Raw genomic sequence first — 25,160 nt, 5'->3', positions numbered from 1 at the left:
GGACTACACTAGAGGAGAACGCACCAATCTCTTGTCTCTTATCTCTAAGAATAATTCTGACTAGTCCAAGATATTTAACTTACTTTTATTAGTTATTCTTAAATCAGCATTATTAGACTTACTGGTATATATCTGAAGGTGAGATGAATACCCTTTTTTTCTTCTTCTGGGTACTCCTGATTGAACTTCTGTTAAAAATAACTGGAATATTCTTAAATAATTTGAGAGTTGGGTAGTTTCAGTGAACTATCACCTAGTATGCTTGTTTTAACTTCTTTTCTACTTGTACACACCCTTAAAGTCACTTTATAATTTCCATTATCTTGGGTATATAGTGTACATATGAGTTGTGTTTAAAAATAATTCCTGGAAATTCTTTTCATTTTACTTCAAACTTAATCAACAACATTTCATTTGTGATTCTACTATTTGATGTTACCCCATTCACTGGCATGTTACTTTAAGAGCGCCCATCCCCCCATCTTGCTTGAGCCACTGTGTCCTGTCAGTCATCCTGAAATACACTAGGGTTCTTGTCAAGCTGTTTGCTTACAGATGCATCATAAGCCAAATTTGTGAACCATAAGAATGGTACTGAATTGCTAAACACAAGAAATTGCGTAGACAGTTGGTTTAGTATCTGTATGTGGGCAATACTCTGTCCTGCACTGGGTGAGTGAGTGTCAAACTTTTTAAAATCAAACTTTGCTATAAGGCAAATCCTAATAATTACAGATTGTGTTTGGTTAGATAACTTTGGGGGAAGTGAAGGGACATTATTTCTATAAAATAGTGTGAAAAGAAACCGTGTTGTACATTTGTTAATTTATAACTAAATTTTTTTGTTAGTGCTAAACTCTTGACTACTTTATGGAAAGTCCAGGTTTAAGCGTCTACTGTTCTGAGTATATTAGCAGACATTTCAAGTTTAGATAAAATGTGATTATTGAACACATTTTTTTCTTTCATGACAAGTCAAGTTGATTCAATTGGGCAGAGGCTCAATTCTGTTATTTGGAGTGTTTATTTGTAGTTTTAAAAATAGCACTAAAACAAATTCTCATATGCCAATGCCTAAACTGTAGTAGTCTTAGATCAGAGCACTTAAAAATTCCTATGTAACTGAGCTCTGACTATTTAAGTAACTGTATGCAGTGCTAGAAGCTTTACATTCGTTTTGACATTGAAGTTGTGCAGTGAGCAGGCTTTTTATTGGTGCAAACAATTTTATTTCTGTCATGGGCCTCTAAACTTAAATTGTACACGGGTGTTTTCCTTGTATCATTTGTATGTAGCCCTAAATATCTTAAAGGAGAGAAGTGACAGAACAAACAACGAGGAACTCATGGATTTTGATGCTTGGGTGCACCCTATGATAGAGAATAGCTGAGAACCAATAAGGAGTTGAAGTTTTAAAGTTTAATCGTAAATGAGAAGAGATTGCTTTTTACAAATACATGGAATGATTATTTATTTATTGCCTTGTTTTAGAAAGGATTTAAGATGACTTATAGTGCTACATGTAATTAAAGGTAGGATAAATTGCATGTAGAGTGAAAGAAAAGAGAAAAATAGGAGGGTAGAAAACAGATGAGAGAGAAAATGAGGGAGAGAGAGAACAAGCACAGAGTAGTTATCAACTATGGAATTTAGTACATAAAGTAACTCAGAAATATTTTCTGTCATTGGGATAAGAGACGTTCAGGAGTGTGTGTGTGTGTGTGTGTGTGTGTGTGTGTGTGTGTGTGTGTGTGTGTATGTGCTTTAAGGGTTTAGAATTAAATTCAGACCCTTAGATATGTTATGCAAGCATTCAACTAATGAGCTAGACTCTCAGCAAATTAAAAAATAACTTATTTTATTAAGTAATATTAGATATACAGGGGAAGATTTCATTGTTATATCTCCATACATGTTTCCACTATATTTCAATCCAAAGATTTTAAAATATATAATTTTATTGTTATTATTAAGGTGGTATACAGAAGAATTATCATTTTATAAATCAAGTAATCAGTACATTTCTTTTTGGACAATGTCACTCTTTCCTTTCCCAAAGCTTTTTTTAAAAGTGAATTTTATTAAGAAATAATTTATATATTTTAAATTTACCCCTTTAGCCTAGTTTCATGAGTTCTCATATGGGTCAGATTATCACTATCATCATCATCACAACTAAATAAAATATTCTCATTATCCTAAAAATTCCCATGGGCCCCTCTGAATCCATTCTTCTGTATCAACCTTTGGCTTCTGACAACTACTGATCTGTTTGTATCCATCTATATTGCCCTTTTAGGAATATCATGTTAATGTAATCATACAGTATGTGCTTAAGTCTGACTCAGCATAAAGCTTTTGATATTTATTCTTTTTGTTACCTGTATTGGTTCAGTTTTTCCTATGTAATGTGATGATATGGTTGTATCACTTATTGTTTATTTACTTGTTGATGGAAATTCAAATTGTTTCTAGTTTTTGAGTACCATGAACAAGGCCACCATGAATAGTTGCATGGCTTACTATGCAGGGAGCTACTTATTAACAAAACTTGTATTTTCATTTCTATATTTATACTATACTTTCATTTTAATTTGTACTTTCATTTCTTCCACTAAGAATTAGAATTGGTGGGTGATAGGGTATATCTTTATCTTTATTCAAAGCAGCTAGCTGTTATCTAACAGTTTGCATTTCCCTTTTCACTTTCTACTCCACCTTTTTAATTTTGCCATACTGGGCTTTGAACTTAGGGCTTTGTGCTTGCTAGGTAGGTGCTCTACTACTTGAATCATGCCTCCAGCCTTTCAGTCTGCACTTTTATAGCAAGGTGAGAGATTTCTACATCTTTGTCATCTTTTCTACCTGGTCTATTATTAATGTTTCAAATTCTAGAAGGTATGTAGTTGACATTGTGTCTTCAGTTTGCATTTCTATACTGAATAGTGGTGTTGAGCATCTTCCTTGGTGAAGCATCTTCCTTTTAATATTTTTTTTTTTTCGTATTTAAAAAATTGAGGCCAGGCGCTTGTGGCTCACACCTGCAATCCTATCTACTCAGGAGGCTGGGATCTGAGGACCAAAGTTCAAAGCCAGCCCAGGCAGGAAAAGTCGGACAGACTATTATCTCTAACTAACCAGAAAACCGGAAGTGGAGCTGTGGCTTAAAGTGGTAGAGTGCTAACCTTGAGCACAAGAGCTGAGGGACAGCACCTGGTCCCCCTGAGTTTAAGCCCCAAGACTAACCAAAAAAATTGAGTCATTTTTCTTTTAAAAAAAATCATACATGTATTTTAAAACACTTTGTCCTTGTTTATATTTTGTCTTTCCATTTTCTTAACACTGTCTTACAAAAAGCAAGCTTTAAAAATTTAATGAAGTCTGGTTTATTAAAACTATTAAAAAAAACTGTTTTCCATTATGGATCCTGCTTTTGTATTGAGCTGAAGAAACGTTCTTTAACTTGAATCTACAAAAATTTTCTTCTATGTTTTCCTCTACAAGTTTAGTAGTTTTAGATTTTAGCTTCAGCTCTATAATTCAAGTAAATTTTGGTATGAGGAAGGAGTGGAGGTTCCTAGTTTGTAAATTGCTATCCATTATTCCAGTACCATTTGTTGAAAAGACCTTATCTTCTCTCCGTTAAGTTATCTTGGAACATTTCTTGAAAATAAATTGCCTGCATTAATATTGTACCAATAGACAAAGACTTAAACAATCATTATTATACTAAATAAAGTTATCACTAGCTCCTTCTTCATATTACCAAATAATCTGTCCAGTTTTGTGTGTGTGTGCCAGTCTTGGTGCTTGAACTCAGGGCTAGGTGCTGTCCTTCATTTGGAGACACTAACACTCTACCACTTGAGCTACATCTCTTGTTAGAAGATATTAGACATTGCCAGAAACCACACAGACATCCAGGTACAAAGAAGAAAGGAAAAGTTTATTGCCAGCAAAGGGACTGGCAAGACCCCTTCTCACCAGGGAGAAGTGAGAAGTGACATATATAACCTAGGATGTCTTAGAGGTGGGGACCTCCGTGTGTATGTGCAGACCAGGGGCTTTACCACGCCAGGCTATGATTGATGGCTGCTGTCAAATGGTAGATAAGGGGTCCTGCAACTGTCCAGGCCTGGAGGTCACTCTAAGGGGATCTTGTTGCCTTATATGGTCATAATTTCTCTAAAAGAATGCCATCTCAAGTATGAGGAGGTGGAGGCTAATTATTTACTGCCTTTACTAGATGGGCTTAGTGTTGCTTAGGAAAGGAGCATGATAAGCTATGGGAGAGGAGGCTATCAGGCTTACATCTCTACTTCTGGCTTTTTGGTGGTTAATTGGAAGTTAAGAGCCTCATGAAATTTCCAGCCCTAGCTGGCTTTCAACTGTGATCCTCAGATCTCAGCCTCCTGAGTAGCTAGGATTACAGGTGTAAGCCACCAGTACCAGGCAAAAAACACTCATATAATTGGATTTTGAAGCCAGAGAATAAGATTCACACATTTGGTGTGGTTGGTATGCTTCTTAAATGCCTTTTAATTTAATAAGTTCTCTCTTCTTTTCCATGTTATCTAATCATTGAAGTAATCAGGTTGGTACTGTGTCACATGTTTGGGAATTGGATGATTGCAGCCTTTTGGTATAACTTGTTAACCAAACTGATAATTAAATTACAATTTAACCCAAATGGCAATTAGATATAGACTTGGCTTGATTAGATTCAGGTTGTGAAGCATAGATATTTTTGTGATGAGTACTCAGAGGTGGTGTGATTTACTTCCTATTGTACCATATCAAGCAGCATAGGGTCTAGGTTGTCTTTCAGTGATGGTAAGATTGCTCAGTGGGCTCAGGCTTTGTAAATGTGATCCTCAAAGTTCCCCATTAATCATTCACTCATGATTTTACCCTTCAATGATGACCATTGCTTATATCTATTATTGTATTAGATGTTATGTGAGTTTTCTTTCTATAATTCTTTATCAGCTTTTATTTGGAATTATTTTATAAAAAAACTTTTCCTTTTTTTAGTAATCTCATTACCTTAAAATGTGATTCATACCAGAAAAATGAGGGAAGTGCTTATTTTCCATAACTTCTCATCATTTTTCAGAAAATAAGATGCCATTCTAGCAAATTTGAGGGGTGTCCAGTAAATTTTGATTTTTGAGCTAATTTTAATGTATTGGTGTATTGCAAGCTCTTCTTTTTGATGTTTAAAAATTTTCCAGTTTTGGTTAGTAAGAATCCTCTGGCTCCAGAGCTTTGACAAAATCCCAGGGGAGGTTGCTTTCTAGCACTACATAGGCTCATTTTGTACATTTGTTGCTCAGAGATCAGGACAGGTTTTTTTCTTCCAGAAGCCTATATCCTTTTATTGGGAAGTAGTAGTTAGGGAACATAGTTTATGTGCTACAATTGTCATTGCTATATCTGTCCAATTTTGTCAACAAAGCTAGGGAATAAGTATTTTTTTAGGTAGGGAAAAATGTATAGTAAACTCACAGTGATACTTCCAGTTCAAATTTAGGATTATAAACTTTAATGCACATTTTCTGATTGTCTGTTTGTGTCTCTTTTTTTCTTGTATAGAAATATTATTTCCTATTAATATAAATAAAAGCATCTGGCATATTTATACATGTATATATGAATGTGTATGCATGTATTTATGTGTATGTATGTACATATATGTATGTGGATGTATTTATATACAATAAATTATGAATGAGGTTGTACTTGAGCTTTAAAGTTTTGTGGACCAAAGATTCTAAGTAGAATTGAAAGTCTAGGATGAAATTGCTCTGAAAGAGCAATATGATGAGAGCAGAGAACAGAATGTAAGTGATTAAACTTAAAAGTAAGATTTCTGCTTATATGAAAGTAGATGAAAATGATCCAGCATAGATCCTGGGAAAAGAATGGTCAAAAGATGGGAGGTAGATGAGATGGGACTTTGAAGGCAAGGAGTCATTTTCTACAGTGAGGATACTCAGCATGTGGGATTAGAAACAATGAAATAGAGTTAGTAGGTGTATTAACCAGAGATCATGGAGAAAAAAAATTAAAAAGTATTGTAAACAGTGAACTTGGATAATTAGGTTTAAAATTCTAAACTTTAAATTTATAAAACTCTCTTCAAGGACCATGGAAGAATGAAGAATCAGGGTAGAGATGAAACTGAGCTTCTCTAGTTTATTTGCTAGTTTGTGAAAAGTAGATACACTGTCAAGGTCTTTGGACTCATTTTCTTTATTCCAATAAGTAGGTGTCTATTTCTAGCTATTCACCAAACAAAGAGTAGACTTTTGTTCTCTCAAATTGAGGTTGACAAGAATTGTACTTCCTTTACCATTATCTTTTTGCTCTATGCCTTTTAAAACGATCAGACCTTCAGAGAATTCATGTACATTTGAGCTGTCTTAAAACATTATGGAGTAGAATGGACCCAGAGACTCGCTGGGCATTGGAGTAACAAAAGCCACTGTCAGCTTCCAAGTGTAGGTGGAAGGCTTGTTACTTCTGCTTTGTTTGCCTAAACTTGATGCCTGGTCGCTGAAGGTTAACCTGCGTGATTTATGGAAAGCATCCCATATATTAAAATATCTTTTTCAGTGTCAATTTCAACAATTCAGTTCTTTGGCTTTGAAAATAATAGGCAATCTTCATAAAGGGCCTGTGGAAGAGGAGATACCTTAGAGGTCTTGGTTTTGGTGTGATTTTTGTATAGAATAAAGTGTTCTTAAAAAGCATTACTTCTTTCTACACATTCTTCCTTGTCACAGTTTTGAAAATGTGCACTACTATGAAATATAGAGCAAGCTTGTGTGTGTGTGTGTGTGTGTGTGTGTGTGTGTGTGTGTGTGCGTATACTAGTCCTGGGGCTTGAACTCAGGGCCTGGGCACTGTCCCTGAGCTAGTGCTTTACCACTTGAGCCACAGCTCCACTTTCAGCTTTATTTTTGGTAGTTTATTAGATAAAAAATTCTTACAGACTTTCCTGCTTGGGCTGGCTTTGAACTATGATCCTCAGATTTCAATCATTTTAGTACCTAGGAGGCATAAGCTACCAGTACCAGGCAGAGGGAATTTTTAATGTCTTACATATAGTAGAATAATGGAAAAGTGTGCTATTAAGGGAGGGGTCATGAAGTCATCTTGTGAAAATTTTACATATAATGTTACATTTCAGAAATAAAATAACTTTTTGCTTCCTTTTTTATTTAAAAAAGAGGGATCTACTCTTAACTATCCATTTTGGTTAAAGGGATTTGAGGACTAAGTATATAAGTAGAATCTTTTGCCTTCTTTTGTTTTATTTCATAGGCTAGAACAGTCTTGTGGTGTGTGTTTATGTGTGTGGGATTTTTTTATTTTTATTTATTTATTTAAATATATTTACTACTTTCTCAGCTTTTATTTAGATTGGTAGGTATGAGGAAATAAGTTTAATTCTGGTAACTATGGTTAGAAGAAGCATATGTTTTAATTCAGCTTTTGTTGGGTTCTCATAAAGTATCTATTGAATGCATCTGTGTGTGTGTGTGTGTGTGTGTGTGTGTCTCCATTTGATAATTTCCAGTGAACATGACTAAAGGCTTAACAAAGAGAACTTCAAAAACATAAAGAAGTTCTTTAAATTTTGAATTACAGCATGCTTAAGATATTTAACTTTTTTCCTCCCCTCTAAAATGTAGCATTGTCTTGTTCTGTTGGAACCCAGAATTCTGGGAAGGAAATGAAAAGTGCAAACCCTTGGGGATACTGACATTAGTGCATTTGACAATCACAGCCCTAGCCTGGGAGCATACCTTTTATGGAGCACTGTGGAATTGATTTCAAAGGACTTGAGATTCTTTATGAGGTTGTTGGGCATTTAGGATTTTTTTTTTTTTTAGCTCTTCAGGCATGTTGCATTTCTAATTAGTGCACGTGTAGGAAATATGCTTAGATTTTTAGTGTAAAGATCCAATAAAATGAGGCACCAGAGAGAAGCTTTTTTTTAAACTCTTTTGTTATAGGGACAGAGTGGAAGCACTCTTGAATAATAATTATGAGCTCTATGGATGAAAAGAATGTTTAAGTCAAATGAAGATGGGCAGATTCCAATCTCATACTGAAAAGGGAATAATAACACCAACTAACAGTCATTGAGTCCTTGCTAGAGTGCCAGAGATATGGGATAAGTTATAGCTTTCATATAGATTTTCTTATTTAGCCTTCTTTTTGTTTGTTTTTGTCTTTGTTTTGTTTCTGAGACAAGTTCTCACTTTTTCCTTCTGTCTTATCCTCCCAAGTGCTGAGATTGTAGTCATAGGCCACTCACTGGTCTCTTGTTTAACCTTTATGATCCTTCTTCATTTATTTTTGGCTGCCAGGGTTTTGAACTCAGGACCTTCCTTCCTTCCTTCCTTCCTTCCTTCCTTCCTTCCTTCCTTCCTTCCTTCCTTCCTTCCTTCCTTCCTTCCTTCCTTCCTTCCTTCCCTCCCTGCTCCTCACTTCTTCCCTCTCTTATCCTTCCTTTGTTCTTCCCCTTTTTTCCATCCAGTGGTGGAGATTAAACACAGAGCCTCAAACATGCTAGCTAATTCCTCTACCACTGAGCTACATTCCAGCCTCATAGTTGAAGTTTTATTTAGGAAGTGGGTAACATTTTCCACTGGCCTATCTGCACAGCTTTGTGATCTAACATCTGTCATTTGCTGCCAGAGCACAACTAAGATACGCTGTGGTGTGTGCTGTGATACAGAATGCATCAGATGTTAGGTACAGAGTGTATGCTAGTTCATACTAATGAACAACAAATGAATGCCCCTCATGACCTTTGAGTTACAGCATTTAAAAATAAAATATGTGTTACACTAAAACAATTTAAAATTGATTCAAGTTTAATTAGGGATAAAGTGAAAATTCAGGCATCATGGAAATAGTTTGAGGAGAAGCAAAGAATCCATAGGATAGAGTTTGCGATTATTACTACTGTCAATTACTACTGGAATTTTATCCTAGTTTGTATATCTCCAGACCAGTACTCTTCCTACATTATAAAACCATCTCTATTGGACAGGGGTTAAAAAGTGGAAGATTTTGAATCAACCTAGGGAAGAAGTTTACAATAGCTCAATAGCTATGTCCATATGAACACAAGATGATGCTAAGCAAAATGAACTCCAAGTTATGGAAACAAATGGTATATCATTGCTGTTATTTTCAACATACCACGTGAAATTATGCCCTTTTTCTTTTGTCTTTCTTCCCCGGGGTTTTACCCCTGATATCACTGTAACTGATTTTGGCACCCTGGATATTGTATATACGTGTATTGGAACTAGGGAAGGGAAAGGGAATACCAAAATCGAAAGATAAAGGATAAAAAGATAAACCAATGCAACAGAAATACTTACAAAACTATATGGTGTAAGCCAACTGTATGGAGGGGAGGGAAATGGGGAGGGGGGAAGGCGAGGAATAGGGGTAGGGGGAAGGCAGGGGGTGGAGAAACGAGGGAGGAGGTAACGTTGGATAAGAAATGTACACACTGCCTTACAATTAAACTGTAATCCCTCTGTATATCACTTTAACGATAAAGAAATGAAAAAAAAAGAAGAAACCACTAGCAAATAGCATATAATGCTAAAGTAGATTTATTCTTTTTAAATTTTTGTGTCTGTGCTGGGGCTTAAACTCATGGTCAAGGCTTATGCTCCACAACTTGAGCCACATTTTCACTGCCATTGTTTTTTGTGTGTGTGTGTGTGTGTGTGTGTGTGTGTGTGTGTGTGTGTGTGTGATTATTCAGAGGTAAGAGTCTTAAAGACTTTCCTGCCTGGGCTGACTTCAAACTGCAAGCCTCAGATTATAGAAAGTATTCTTGAATGTTTGGGAAGTCCTTCCTAGCTCTTAAGATTTTACAGGTAATAACATTCTAATGTCTTTTATGACACCTACAACCTGGTAGGATTTTTGTTTTAGATTCATATCATATTGCTTTAAGAGGTTGGCAACATTTTGTCAGACTTTGACCTTGCTTCAACTTCTTTTGCAAAGTTCTACATTTTTATGCCTCTTACTGCCCTTATTTCCAATCAATCAGGATTACTGAACAGGACAAGTACAAAAGGAACAGAAAGATCTTTATAAGAAATAGCATTTATTCAAGGAATAATAATTACAGCTAACCAAGGTTCTTCAAGGACTTGTTGGTTTATTATTTTATTATTTTTACTATGGAAAAATGAACTGAGCAACTTTCTTTACTTAGTGTGAAATTAAAGACATAAACACAGGCTTACCAGATACCTTAGTTAAATTTGGTTTATGTTTTACTCTTGACTGAAGAACATTCTTCTAGGAAGTAATTTTTACTTTCCTTAATTTTTTTCTTGGTGCTTAATATGGCTCTGGAAGCTCATTGTGAAATCTGCAGAGAAATGACATGTTTTTGAAGACTGAAGGTTCTCTTACTTCCCATTTTAGGTTACAACAGTGTCCTCTACTTTTGTCCCTGAGATAAGAGAACAAAGCAATGTCAGCAATCATGATTTTTATGTAGGACAGTACCTGTCATAAGCAGGTTAACAAGTAAGTCCTCCTGTGATCACTCACTTGATAGAACCCTAAGGTTATACACTGAAAGACATATTTCATTGTGTAGATTTGCTTTGGGCTATGCAGTAAAGTCACCAAGATGATATCTGTCAATTTAGATTTGTCTGTGTTAGAGGAAATAACAGTGGTAGGTGGGATGATTGAAAACCAAACCAAACCAAAATGCAAGGTATACCAGAACATTTCAATTTTAGAGCTGCATTTGAGAGAAGACATTTGGTAATAGTGTTTGGCGCCTTTCTTGAAACATCTCTCCTATGTTTCAGCTGAATAGCTGAGAAACAGTCTGTGTTTCTGCTTTAGAAAGAAAATAAAACCAGTGAAAGGAGAGAGAAACAAGGGCCACTTTGTAGGGTATTGTGACTTTGTATATTTATATATTATGTAATAGTAATTCATACTTTTGAAAGGAAAGTCTATTTTTTCACTAAATCCAATTTAAATAATTATCTTTAAGGCAAAATTGCTTTTAAAAAGTGAAAGACTAAGCCAGGCATGGATGGTTTATACTGTAATTCTAGCTACTCAGGCGGCTGAGATCTGAAGATTACAGTTTGAAGCCAGCCTGGGCAGGAAAGTCTGTGAGACTCTTTGTAGTTGTTATTTGAAAAGTTAATTTTAAAATTATTTTTAATTTAATTTCAATGCAAAGGTGATGTACAGAGGGGTTACAGTTACATATGTAAGGTAGTAAGTACATTTCTTTCTTTTCTTTTCTTTTTTTTTTTTTTGCCAGTCCTGGGTCTTGGACTCATGGCCTGAGCACTGTCCCTGGCTTCTTTTTGCTCAAGGCTGGCACTCTGCCACTTGAGCCACAGTGGCCACTTCTGGCCATTTTCTGTATATGTGGTGCTGGGGAATCGAACCCAGGGCTTCATGTATACAAGGCAAGCCCTCTTGCCACTAGGCCATATTCCCAGCCCCGTAAGTACATTTCTTGTCAAACTTGTTACCTCCTCCCTCATTTTTCGCCCACTTTGCCTCCTCCCCATTCCCCTCCAAATTGTACAGTTAGTTTACAACATATTGTCCTGTAAGTATTGCTGTTGCGTTGGTGCCTTTTATTCTTTGTCTCACCATTTTGATGTTCTCCTTCCCATACAATACCCAAAGCACCAAAATCAAATACAATGACAACAGGGGATAAAACATAGGGAAGAGGGGCTGGGGATATAGCCTAGCGGCAAGAGTGCCTGCCTCGGATACACGAGGCCCTAGGTTCGATTCCCCAGCACCACATATACAGAAAACGGCCAGAAGCGGCGCTGTGGCTCAAGTGGCAGAGTGCTAGCCTTGAGCGGGAAGAAGCCAGGGACAGTGCTCAGGCCCTGAGTCCAAGGCCCAGGACTGGCCAAAAAAAAAAAAAAAAACATAGGGAAGAAAAATGCAAGAAAAAAGAAATAATTTCACATAGTACATTAAAAATAACAACAACAGGGCTGGGGATATGGCCTAGTGGCAAGAGTGCCTGCCTCATGAGGCCCTGGGTTTGATTCCCCAGCACCACATATACAGAAAATGGCCAGAAGTGGCGCTGTGGCTCAAGCGGCAGAGTGCTAGCCTTGAGCAAAAAAGAAGCCAGGGACAGTGCTCAGGCCCTGAGTCCAAGCCCCAGGACTAGCCAAAAAAACCAAAAACCAAAAAACAAAAAAAACCCCAACAACAACAATGAAAAAACACTTGTTTCTATATCTTGGAGTTCATTTTGCTTAGCATCATCTTATATAATCATATGTGCATAGTCATTGAGCTATTGTGATCCTCTGCTAGGACTATCCTAGACATGTACTAATTATTACCAATGAGGAAAACCATGGAGTCTATATTTCTTTGGGTCTGGCTCACTTCATTTAGTATGATTTTACAAGTCTTTCCATTTTCTTATGAATGGAGCAATGCTATGCTTTCTGATAGAAGCATAGAATTCCCTTGTGTATATATACCACATTTTCTTGATCCATTCATCTACCGAGGGCCATCTGTGTTGGTTCCATATTTTAGCTATGGTAAATAATGCTGTAGTGAACATGGTTGTGATAGTAGTTTTAGTATGGCCTTGTTTGTTATCCTTTGGGTAAATGCCCAGAAGTGGGGGTTGCTGGGTCACAAGGAGCTCTATATTTAGCCTTTATCTCCATTAAACTACAGTGAGCAAAAGGAGCTCAGGGACAGCACCCAGGCTCTGAATTCAAGCCCTAGGACTCTCTCTCCTTCTCTCTCTCTCTCTCTCTCTCTCTCTCTCTCACACACACACACACACACACACACAAAGCAGAAGAATAGTAGGTATCTTTTGTGATGTATGATAGAGTTAAGCATAGAGAACAAGGATATGTTTGATTACCTTACAGGGCAAAGAGCCTTTGATCAGGTGATTTGGGTTATATTCAATAAGAGAACTATCTAGAAGTGTGCTGCATTTCAGAAAATGTACTCTTATATCTGCAATAAAAAAATCCTGGCTGTTTTTATGTAAAACTATCAATGTTTACTCTAGTTTTTGGTGGTCAAATAGTTCATAGTACACTCTAACTATATAAAAACATGGTAAGAGTAACCCCAGGATACTCAAGACATAAATTGTCCTTTTGTGCCCCACTTCAAATTGCTTATTGTAACTTCTGGTGTGGATTAGAAAATATTTTAATACTGTATCCAAAGCATTAGCATGCATTAGTACACTTGATCTTAGTAAAGCAATAATAGCATGCATTAATGTCTTTAATAGTATAGAAAGCCTAGAATATGCTTATATGCTTTTATAAATTATTAAATTTATCATAATTGGTCCCCAGACTTGTAGTGTAATTATCTTTGTTTTAATATTAAATTTTGCTGAAGATACATGAAAGAAATATTGTATATATATTTGATTATAAATACATTTGAAATTCACTATTTTGATTATGTGCAATTACAATGTTAAGTCACTTGGGACAGCATTTTGGAAGGTTCCTATTAATTTCAGGAATATTTTGCATGTTCATTTTGTATTAAAATCATGGCGTGACATATTATCTGAAGAGCAATAAGATTTCTGGTCTGCACATTATTTTCCTCTAATTTTTGTTTAAACAAATTATGCTATTAATGTAAGAGCAGAGTACAGGGAGATAAGAGGCAAGGAGAACGATTTTTTGGTTTTTGAATGTTTTCGTCCCTTTATTCCTCTGTGGGTGTGCACCAGATGCACCTTTAAGAAAGGCCTTGCCTTAATTTTATAATTTTTTTCACATGCATACAGATACAACACAAATCATGACTCTCTTTGAATGTTCACAGTAGCCCATCTTTGGATCTAAGAGAAGGACCCAGTAGAGAGAGTTGGACAGGTAAAAGAGCAAAAAGATGCTGGTTTCATGAATGAGGCCTTCTCAGTGGCTTCTCTTTACTTTTCATGATAACTATACAGATTCACATTAGTTTTTTTCTATATAAGAATGTAAATTGTTCCTAGCTTTTTTTCCTTTTCTGTAATAAAACCCCTCAAACCACTGCCAAAGCAAGTAGAGATATCATGCATGTCTTCCAAAGTCCTACCTGGCTTCTCATCTTAGTTGTCATTAATAAAAACAGGCAAAATACACGTGTAAGCTCTTTCAGTGCTATGATTTTATGGAATTCAAAAGACTTGCATGAGCTGGGCACTGGTGGCTCATGCCTGTAATCCTAGCTACTCAGGAGGCTGAAATCTGAAGATCTCGGTGTAAAGCCAGCCTGGATAGGAAAGTCCCCAAGACTCTTATCTCCAATTAACCACCAGGAAACTAGAAATGGAGCTGTGGCTCAAAGTGATAGAGCACTAGCCTTGAGCAAAAGAGTTTAGGGACAGTGTCTAGGCCCCGAGTTTAAGCTCCACAACTGATAAAACAACAGCAGCAACAACAACAAAAACAGATTCGCATGCTATAAGAAATATCTAACCACGTTGGCAGTTCTTTTCTGTTAGGATTACTGCCCAAATGCAAACTTATTTGATAATTTTTTAAGTTAGTTGCAAATTTGCTGGTGTCACCTAAGCCCTAACAGCATGACCACAGGGGGCAGTTAGGTTGGTCTTGTGTCTCTGATGGTAGATTGGGCACCCTGATCCTTTGAGGACTGTGAGACCAGGAAGAAGTGCCAAATACAGCTTTCAGCTACCCCCTGATTTATCTGAGTTCTCTTCTTTAGAAAGTCTTTTCTTTATTGATAAGCACTTTTTCATGTTTGTGCACAGGCATCAGAATGTCGGCGGAAGCACCTATCACCCTGAATATTGACCCTGAGGATCTGCAGGTCCAAACATTCACTGTAGAGAAACTACTGGAGCCTCTCATAATCCAGGTACTGATACCATAAAGCACAGTGGAGCAACTGTTTTTTAAAAAGGAAATAGAAAACATGAAAAAGCTAATGAGCCAAGGAAAGATTTGATTTTAATTTTATTTATTTATTTATTTATTTTGGCCAGTCCTGGGCCTTGGACTCAGGGCCTGAGCACTGTCCCTGGCCTCTTCTTGCTCAAGGCTAGCACTCTGCCACTTGAGCCACAGCGCCCCCTCTGGCCGTTTTCCATATATGTGGTGCTGGGGAATTGAACTGAGAGCTTCATGTGAAGGAGGCAAGCACTCTTGCCACTAGGCCATACTCCCAGCCCCAAGATTTGATTTTTATATATGTCTATATCTTCTAAAATTGTCATTTATTTAAATTGTTGTTAAAATGTATGCATTTAGTAATATTGATAAAAATTTGAATGTTTTCTTCTAGATTTTCTTTAATAGCAGGATACATACATACATACATATATGTACATATAATATATACATACACACACACACACACACACACACACACACATATATATATATATATATATATATATATATATATATATATATATATAACTTTTTTTAGGGAGTCTTGCTAATCCTCCTGCCTCAGCCTCCCAAGTGCTGGAATTACAGGTGTTTATTTCCATGCTCAGGTATATATGTATTTTTTCAAAGTAATTTTATATAAATTATCTTGATGATGGTCACGAAATCTGAGTGATGTGGGTGGCTTGGTTAAAACCATCTTTTTGTTTGTTTTTGTATTTTTGAAACAGTTTAGCTGTATAGTCTAAGCTGGCCTACAATTTGCTATGTATCTGATTCTGGCTTTGAACTCTATTTTCTTGCCTATAGCCTCTCAAGTGCTAGAATTATATGCATGAATGACCCCACTTGACAAAAAACAACAACTTTATTACATAGAGAATGCCAGTGACTTGCCTCCAGAGATCTGATAGCTCATTTGTTACATAGGAAATTATTTTTAAAATACAAAAATATATGATCCAAGCAGCTAGAGGAATTCTGTGATAAAATCTCATAAAGAGTAGCCATTTGATAATATGCATGATGATTTATCATTTGATTCAAGATTTTATGTATTAGATTTTCAAGCAGAACTTAAGAAAGTATACACATTGATATAGATTTAAAATTTTTATCTTTTAATCAAAGAGAATTACCTTTTAGTCCTTCCTTATATCATGCCCCCAAGGTCCTTTCCTCTAAGGACTCGAAGTATTAAAGATTTTTTTGGGGGTAAGAAACTACACCAACCTCATCTGTGATTATGTACAAATGTTCTACTCATCTTTTCTGTGAGATGGATGGCAGGAAAAGGAGTAGCTATAAGAACAGATTTTGTACACATTTTTACTTAACATGGTTCAGATCAGCTACAGGGAAGACAATTAAAAATATGTGCCTCACTGATGATAGTTCAATCTTCATAGCAGATTGAACCAAAGATCTCAGACATACTGGGCAAGTGTTCTATCATTTTAGCCATGCCCCAATACTTTCATTTGCAATTTCTGTTCTTGAGATAGAATGTTGCTAACTTTGCTGGGCTGTACTAAAATGTGTCCAGGAGTGTTCAGGTTGGCCAATAGCAATATTTCAATTTTTTCTTAAATGATACAATCATATTTATGTATATGTCACATTTTATTTACAAACAAATAAATAAATAATCAAAAGTTTCTTACATGATTTCTGTTCCATAGCTGGTGTTTGAATAAGCATGGTTCATTCATTCATTCATTCATTCAGTAGTAGGGCTTGAACTGTCCCTGACTGGCCACTGTCCCTGACTCTTAGCTCAAGGCTAGCATTCTACCACTTGAGCCACAACCCCACTTCCCATTTTCTGGTGGTTAATTGGAGATAAGAGTCTTATAGACTCTCCTGGGATGGCTTTAAACCATGATCCTTAGATCTCAGCCTCCTGAGTAGCTAGGATTGCAGGCAAGAGCCACTGACACCCAGCTGCATGGTTTATTTTAAACATATGATAGACTCTGATTATATTGGAAAACATTTAACAGGAGTTCATGATCTTGAAGTTGATACTGCTAAAAGATGAAGTTATCATTTCAATAGCTCCATTAAAAATGTTTTCCCCTTTCCACATTGCATACCTTTATGTTACATTCTTTTGCTTTCATGATTCACAGAAATTATTTATTACCTCTGTATATAATTTAAAGTCAAAATTACATTTTTAATTTTTGGAGTAATTGGTTATAAATACTATTATGTCATTCTAACTTCTAAATTATTTTTCATAAATCTTTATTCTGCCCTTTTTATAGTTACTGATTTCTTCCTTTACCAAACCTGATTTATCTTTAATCCATTTTTCTCCCTTGAGCACAGGTAAATCACTAGGTCATTTTGCAGGGATGTTCATCTTGGGATATATTTCAATCATTCGCTTTCATTTTCTCTGTGTGATAACTTACACAGTTGCATCCCTCTGTAATAAATTCCTCCAATGGATCAGACATAATTTTTTTCTCTCAGCAATTGCATTTTTATGATTGCAACTGTAGGCATCTGCAGTTTATCACTTTCAAGATCCAAGTTTGGTGGTGCGATGAAGAAAGTCTATTTATGCAGAATTGTGCTTAAAAGAATTTACATCTCTGTGTTGTACCCTTTCTGAAGGGGTTATAAACAGCTAGCTCATGCTATAGTCATTACCTAATGGAACTATCAATAATTTTATTTGTCACAAAATATATTTTGCTGTATGTTAGATTCATGTTGAATGTGAGTTAAATGAATCTTCATATTTATCTCCTATAAAGTGTTTTTTTGGTAAATATTCAGATGTATTTTATGATCTAAATATATTCCATATTTTCAAAGAAATAAATATATGTTAGGCTAACAGTAAGGAGGATTATTTCTCTGGCTCTCACTCCTGACTCTTATGGGACCTCATAGTCCTTTCCTCATTTTTGCTTCCATAGTGTCTCACACTCCTTTTGTTTTTTTTGGGGAGTCCCTTTGGGGATAGCTTTTATACTACAATAACATTGGGTCAAGATGAAGGATTCTCATAATTCTTCCACAAGTAAGCATAAGAAAGGCTATGTTGTAATAAGATCCTCCAAATTTCAGGGGCTCAATAAAAATTAATTTCCTGTTCAAGCTACAGGTTCAACATGACCTGGGCTATGGGTGATAGTGGTGGAGGTGTATCCTTGGTTAATGTAGGTACTCAGGGACCTAGGTTGGTACTGACTCTGTCTCAATATGCACTTCCACTGTCATTGAGACAGATGCAAGTCAAAATGATGAATCATGCAAGGAATCTCAGCATGTCTAAGTGCTGTATGTTAATTTTACATGCATTGTTTTTGTCAAAGGAAAATCCTGTGGCCAGAGTGGGTGCTGGCTGTGTGGTCCTGACCTGTGTGCTGAGAAGACTGATACTATTTGTAAATGGCCCTCCAATCTATTACTTTCCCATTATCTCTGTTTTTAGGGAGTTCCTTTTGTTAACTCTCCATTCACTATCAAGTCACTTTGATGCTCTGGTGGTAGCTTACTTTGTGGGAGGGCAACTGATTTAACAACACTTAACTGTAGCTTGGCAAGAAGCCTGTGAGGGATTCTGGTATTAGAATTCTGCCTGGGGTGTGTGTGAGACCATAAATTGGGCTTCTTATCATTTATAGATGAGGGGTCCATTTTAATCCCCCCTTCTTTTTGCTGGATCTGGAACTCAATATAAGAGATGATTAATAAGAGAAGAGCATGAACATTTTTATTGATTGTACACGTAGTATATGGGAATTTTCATAAAAGAATGAGGTTTGGAGAAATGACCAAAATAGGATAATGTTATACTTTTTTGACAAAGAATAATACATTTATGAAGAAATGACAAGACAAATAGTTAACTGGGCTATGATAGTAATTCTAGGGATCTTATTTATTTAAAAAATTATTTATTATCAAAGTGATGTACAGAGGGGTTACAGTTTCATATATAAGGCCATGGGTACATTTCTTGTACTATTTGTTACCTCCTTCCTCATTCCCCTCTCCTCACTCCCCCTTTCCCTCTTCTCCCCATGAGTTGTTCAGTTGGCTTACACCAAATGGTTTTGCAAATATTGCCTTTGGAGTCATTTGTCTTTTTATTCGTTGTCTCTTGATTTTGATATTCCCTTTCCCTTCCCTAGTTCTAATACCAGTATATACAGTATCCAGGGTACTCAGATGAGATACAGTGATAGGGCGGGGACAACCACAGGAAGGGGATACAAAAGGATCATCAACAAAAGAAGCCACTGTTTCATATGGCATGTTGAAAGTAATTACAACAGTGATATAACAGTCGTCTTCATAACATGGAGTGTATTTCACTTAGCATCATCTTATGTGTTCATAAGGGCATAGCTATTGGGCTCTTGTGATCCTCTGCTGTGACTAGCCTAAACCTGTGCTAATTATTCCCTGTGAGGGAAACCATAGAGTCCATGTTTCTTTGGGTCTGGCTCACTTCACTTAGTATAATTTTTTCCAAGTCCTTCCATTTCCTAATGAATGGGGCAATGTCATTCTTTCTGATGGAGGCATAAAATTCCATTGTGTATATGTACCACATTTTCCTGATCCATTCATCTACTGAGGGGCATCTGAGTTGGTTCCATATTTTAGCAATGACAAATTGTGCTGCAATGAATATTGTTGTGCTGGTGGCTTTAGTGTGTTCTTCTTTGTAATCTTTTGGGTAAATACCCGAGTGGGGCTACTGAGTCATAGGGGAGCTCTATGTTTAGCCTTCTAAGGAATCTCCATACCGCTTTCCAGAGTGGCTGAACAAGTTTACATTTAGGGATGTTATTATAGATCCCTGATAGGAGGCATTTAGGAGCTACTGAAAGTGAAGGATTCAAAGAGTTTATTCAGGTTCATTGCAGGCCCAATTATGGGTCTCTTGTAATCAAGCCTATTTTCTAGCGTTGGTATGTGAAGGTATCCCTTCCTCCAAATACTCTAAACGTTGAGAAAGTTAGGCCAAATAGCTTCCTTAAGTACTTTCAGCTTGAAATAACCCATATACAAACTTGACATTTCTTGCAATAATGCTCTATCATCATCCTCTTTTTGGAAGGTGACTATATATGAAGAGATAAGAAATTATTTAACTCTAAGGATACTTAAGAGTAAGTCAGGTGCAAAACTGAAAGACACAAAGAGAAGTAGAGATGTGGAGAAAAGTTGAGTCATAATGATAGCAGAGAAATTTTCAATCTTGTTACTAGGAATTTAAGAAATCCTTCCAGTTGCCAAATGCATTCTGTTCTCAGAATTATGCTCTAGTCTCTGTGGGCCCCATTATTTTCAGTCCCCTCGAGTTCTAGCCATGTAGGCCAGATACTTAGCTTATGTAATCTGATTTCTTGGTCTCTTGCTCTTTGCAAATTCAAGGTAAATTCTACAGCAGTAGCAATCTAGAAGTCTTATAATTGCCCCAACTTGCTTCTGCTAGAGCAGGGATTTTCCTGCAAACTCTTTCTTCTGTTCTTCCATGTCTGCAAATTCTAGAGCCTCTGAGGTGTAACTCATTTATGTCTGCAAACCTACAATATCTATCTGCTGTTTTGTCTGGTTTTATTTATTTATTTATTTTGGCCAGTCCTGGGCCCTGAACTCAGGGCCTGAGCACTGTCCCTGGCTTCTTTTTGCCCAAGGCTAGCACTCTGCCACTTAAGCCACAGCGCCACTTCTGGCCGTTTTCTATATATGTGGTGCTGAGGAATTGAACCCAGGGCTTCGTGTATATGAGGTAAGCACTCTTGCCACTAGGCCATATTCCCAGCCCTGGTCTGGTTTTATATTGTTGCTGGTGTCTGGTGATTGCCAATAATGTCCACTGTGAGAATAGCAGTAGGCATGAAAAAGTAGCCAAGTCCTACTGCCTCCAAAACTGCCAATTTTTAAGGCGGTAGATTGGCTCTGAGTAATACAGAAGAGGGTGAGTGCCTTTCTTCCCAATGAAGCAATGCTTGCACCTAAAAGCACAAAATTCTTATATAAACATCCACTCTGAGCTTCTTCCCTAATCTCTCTCTCATACTGGAGATAAACCATGTCCAAGTGACTTGATAGATGATTGTTTGGATCTTAAGTATCTCCCAAAGTCCATATATTGAAAGCGCGGTCACCATTAGATTGACACTAATGAAGAGTAGTGGAACTTTTAGGAGGTTGGGACCAAGTGGGAGGAAATGAAGTTACTGAGGTGTGACCTGCAGGAGAAATTGGGACACTGTTCCCTTCTCTTTCCATTTGCTTTCTGGCTTCCATGAGGTGAAGTGAGGTAGCATTCTTTCACCCCAAGCCCATAGTCTTGGGGCCAAATGATCCTGGACTGAAACCTCTGAAAGGATGAGCCAGAACAAATCTATCCTTTAGAAAGTTGTTCATCGCTAGGATTTTGTTACAGCAACAGAGAGTTGACAAATACAATGGAGGAAGAGTTAATCCTAGTTCTTTCAAATATGTTTTTCACTTATCTTCAGGAGGGTCTCTATGCTACCACAAACAAAATTTCTTTTTCCTTTTCTTGAGCTAGAAATAGAAACAAACATGAAAAATGAAAAGCTAATTGCTGGTGGCTCACACCCACAATCCTAGCTACTCAAAAGTCTGAGAACTGGAGAACTGATGTTTGAAGCCAGCGTAGAAAGAAAAGCCTATGAGACCCATCTCCAATTAACCAGCAAAATGCCATATTGGAGGCACAGATCAAGTGATAGTGTCAGCTGTGAATGAGAGTGTGAGACTCTAATTTCAAGTCTGGAACCAATGAACACACATACACATGTACACATATACACATGTACATACATGTGTATACACACAAAGCAAGCAAATGTGTATAGCAATTTATTTTTCAAATTAAATTTATTTTAAATCATCTTTAAATAGTTGTAAAAAGGGGTTTCAATTTAACTTGTCACTTTATGAGTATAATGTATCTTGATCGTGTCACCTCTTTTATGATTCTCTTCCTCATCTGTCTCAATCTTTCATTTTCATATATGTATATGTACACACACAGACATACACTGAGTATTATGACTGTATTTGCTTACTATTCCCTTCTCCATCCATATGGACCCCTTCCTTTAAGCCCTAACTCCTCAAATAAAATATGTTTCAGCTTTCATTTTATTCATTTCATTCATTTTAGTAAACTGTCAGTTAAATTTTCAAAAGTGTTGCACCGTAAGGATCCACCCCTAAATAAACCAGTTTGATTATGTATATTTGTATGTATATGTACATATATGCATATGTATGTATGTGTTTTGATACATGTTTAAGTTTAGATTTAACTTCCACAGGTGAGAGTAAAGAATGCATGTCATTTTGTGCAAGTAAATGTCAAAATGCCCGGTGGGTTAATTTCCCATTGTTCTATAGTCAGACTTTTGGCTGCCATGTAGAAAGCAGCAGATATCTGTCCCTTTCAGCTTCTTAGTCTCCTAGAATATAATTTCTTTTAGGAAAAAAAATCATAATTTTTTTATTGTTTTGTCATTTGTACATGTCATTTGAAGGAGCATGTTGCTCTTTACTTATGCTTCCCTGGTTTCTTCTACAAGCTTCTTTTTGTACTTTAAATGATTATTCTATCAGTAGAATATCAGAATTAATCATGAGCATTCTAAGAAAATCTCAAGGACAATTATCTGTATATATAGTTTTGTTGTAGGGTCCTTTCTAAACAAATATAGGAATTTTGATTATAATCTCAACATATAATTTTTAAAAGTTAGTAAATTAAATACTTACAGTATTTTAAAAGTACTTACCGTCCAAGATTGTATTTTTAAATACTTACAATATAAAGACTTAATAAATATAAAGATGTTACTTTTATTGTTTTGTTTTGTTTTGCCAGTCCTGGGGCTTGGACTCAGGGCCTGAGCACGGTCTCTGGCTTCTTTTTGCTCAAGGCTAGCACTCTGCCACTTGAGCCACAGCGCCACTTCTGGCCTTTTCTATGTATGTGGTGCTGAGGAATCGAACCCAGGGCTTCATGTATATGAGGCAAGCACTCTTGCCACTAGGCCACATTCCCAGCAAGATGTTACTTTTATTATAGGTTGAAAAAATAAACTTAATTTTAAAGTTTAAGGTGATTCAGCATAGCTAAGTTGATTCCAATAAAGTATATTCTTCAAGTTATCTATTCTTTTACAGCAAGAAAACTACTCCCATAGGGAAGTTGTTGGTTATATTATCTCTTGGGAAACAAATAGTGGAGACAAAAGGAAGTCCCTGCCCCCCGTGGATCCTGGGCTTGAATTCAGTTCTTGCACGCTGTCTCTGACTCTTTGTGCTCAAGTCCAACACTCTAACACTCCAATCACAGCTCTACTTCTGACATTTTGGTGGTTAATTGGCGACAAGAGTCTCATGGACTTTCCTGACTGGGCTGGCTTCAGACTACAATCCTCAGATAACAGCCTTGTGAGTAGCTAGGCCTGAGCCACCTGATTACAGTGAAAGCTACCCCTTCCCTCCCCTCCCCTCCCCTCCCCTCCCCTCCCCTCCCCTCCCCTCCCCTCCCCTTCCCTCCCCTCCCCTCCCCTCCCCTCCCCTCCCCTTCCCTTCCCTCCCCTCCCCTCCCCTCCTCTTCCCTTCTTCCCTTCTCTTCCCTTTCCTTCTTCCCTTCCCTTTCGTTCCTCCGTTCCTTCCCTCTCCTTCCCCGCTTTTCCTCCTTCATCTTCCCTTCCCTCTTCCCTTTCCTGTTTCCTCCTTTCCTTTCCTGTTCCCTTCCTCCCTCTATGCAGTCTAGGCTAGCCTTGATCTAGACATTTTCCTGTCTCAGCCTACTGACTGCTGGGATCACAAGTGTGCACCACCATACCAGACACCGGTTTCAATATTTTTTAATCGTTCACATCATTTTTCCCTTAATGAATTCACACTGAGTGCACATGTGACCTTTCTCTTATAACTGATTTCATAGGCAGCTAGATCCACACGTCCTTTAAGGAGAAAAAGCTAGATGAATGAGAATAAGTGTGGTTCATTTAGATGAAATGACAGACTCCATATCTCCCCAGATGAGATAATTTTCAGAGCTTGAGATGGAACTCTTAACTTCCTTTGAATTCCCCAGGGTATTTCAGGATACTCAGTCTCAAAAGATGCTGTTGTGGTTTTAAAACTCCATGGACTTTACACCAGAGCTGGCAACCTTTTTCAGGTCATAGTTTCAGCTTTGATGACCACAGGTTCTCTATTGCAACTACTGCAACTGTCGTAGTGTGAAGGTAGCCATAGAAAACATATAAATAAATGGGTGTGGCTGTGTTATTGTAAGAAACAGACATGGGTCCAAGGATAATACACAGGTCCTATTCTAGGCTGACCATGTTTTTTCCCATTTTGATGGGGATATTCTTCACTTACTGCTTAAAGAAGAGTAAGAAATGGGTACTATATCATATACAGTTGAGAACTTTCAGTTATAAATTATGGTGGAGTGGTTTGTGCCCAAGCCTTATGAAAGATACTAAAGCCTCATTTGGGGAAGAGTGCTAACTAGGCGATTCAGAAACTTTCTGTGACTGTTGAGATTCTGTTAGCCCAGTGGTTTTCAAACCCAGTTGCACATTAAAATCACCTGGGGAGTTTTTAACATTCCCAGTGCCTAGGCCTCGCACAAAACCAGTTAAATCAGAATCTCTGGGAGTAGAACCAAGCAGTAATTTTAAAAGCTCCCAGGTGATTACAAAGTTAGAACTGCTGTGCTGGCCATTATACAGCCAGAAGTAAGCATGGCTTTGCCACTTGGCCTATGGCTTGCCTGAAAATTGTGCCTTTTCTATGTTTTACTAAACTTCATGTGTGTCTCCAATGGTCTAGTTTTATCCAGGCTTCATGGAAATCATGACTGGCTTAAGAAAGCCAAGCTATTCTCTCTGCCCATTTATACTATGAAGCCAAGTTTACATAGTATCCACCTTATCATTTTATGCAGAACAGCTAATGAAGCTGTAATTTTTCTCCCAGAACCTCAAACTCAGTACCCCCAAAGATAGACTGAAAGATGTGACCTCCTCCCTCTTCCCAATATAATCACATTGATGAAATATTATTTTTGTTTGTTGTTTCACCATTACAATTCCATTTGATTCCTGGGGTGAGTGGCCCTATCTAATTTGTTGAGACCTTTCCAGGGTCAGGCCT

General features: G+C 37.0%; 1 protein-coding gene across 1 annotated transcript in view; it reads left to right on the top strand.

Annotated features, from left to right (window-relative positions):
* The first annotated feature begins 546 nt into the window (after positions 1–546).
* The window catches only part of Ctnna3 (catenin alpha 3), a 1,259,651-nt gene continuing 1,235,037 nt past the window's right edge, over positions 547–25,160 (top strand). The window contains exons 1-2 of the mRNA XM_048338867.1: positions 547–672; positions 14,831–14,937. Coding sequence (XP_048194824.1) covers positions 645–672; positions 14,831–14,937 — 135 coding nt within the window. The 5' untranslated portion in view covers positions 547–644. The remainder of the gene's footprint in view (positions 673–14,830; positions 14,938–25,160) is intronic.

Source organism: Perognathus longimembris, chromosome 2 (assembly GCF_023159225.1).
Source record: "Perognathus longimembris pacificus isolate PPM17 chromosome 2, ASM2315922v1, whole genome shotgun sequence".
NCBI lineage: Eukaryota > Metazoa > Chordata > Mammalia > Rodentia > Heteromyidae > Perognathus > Perognathus longimembris.
Note: the sequence above shows the minus strand (reverse complement) of the source record. Positions and strands in the feature narration are given on the sequence as shown.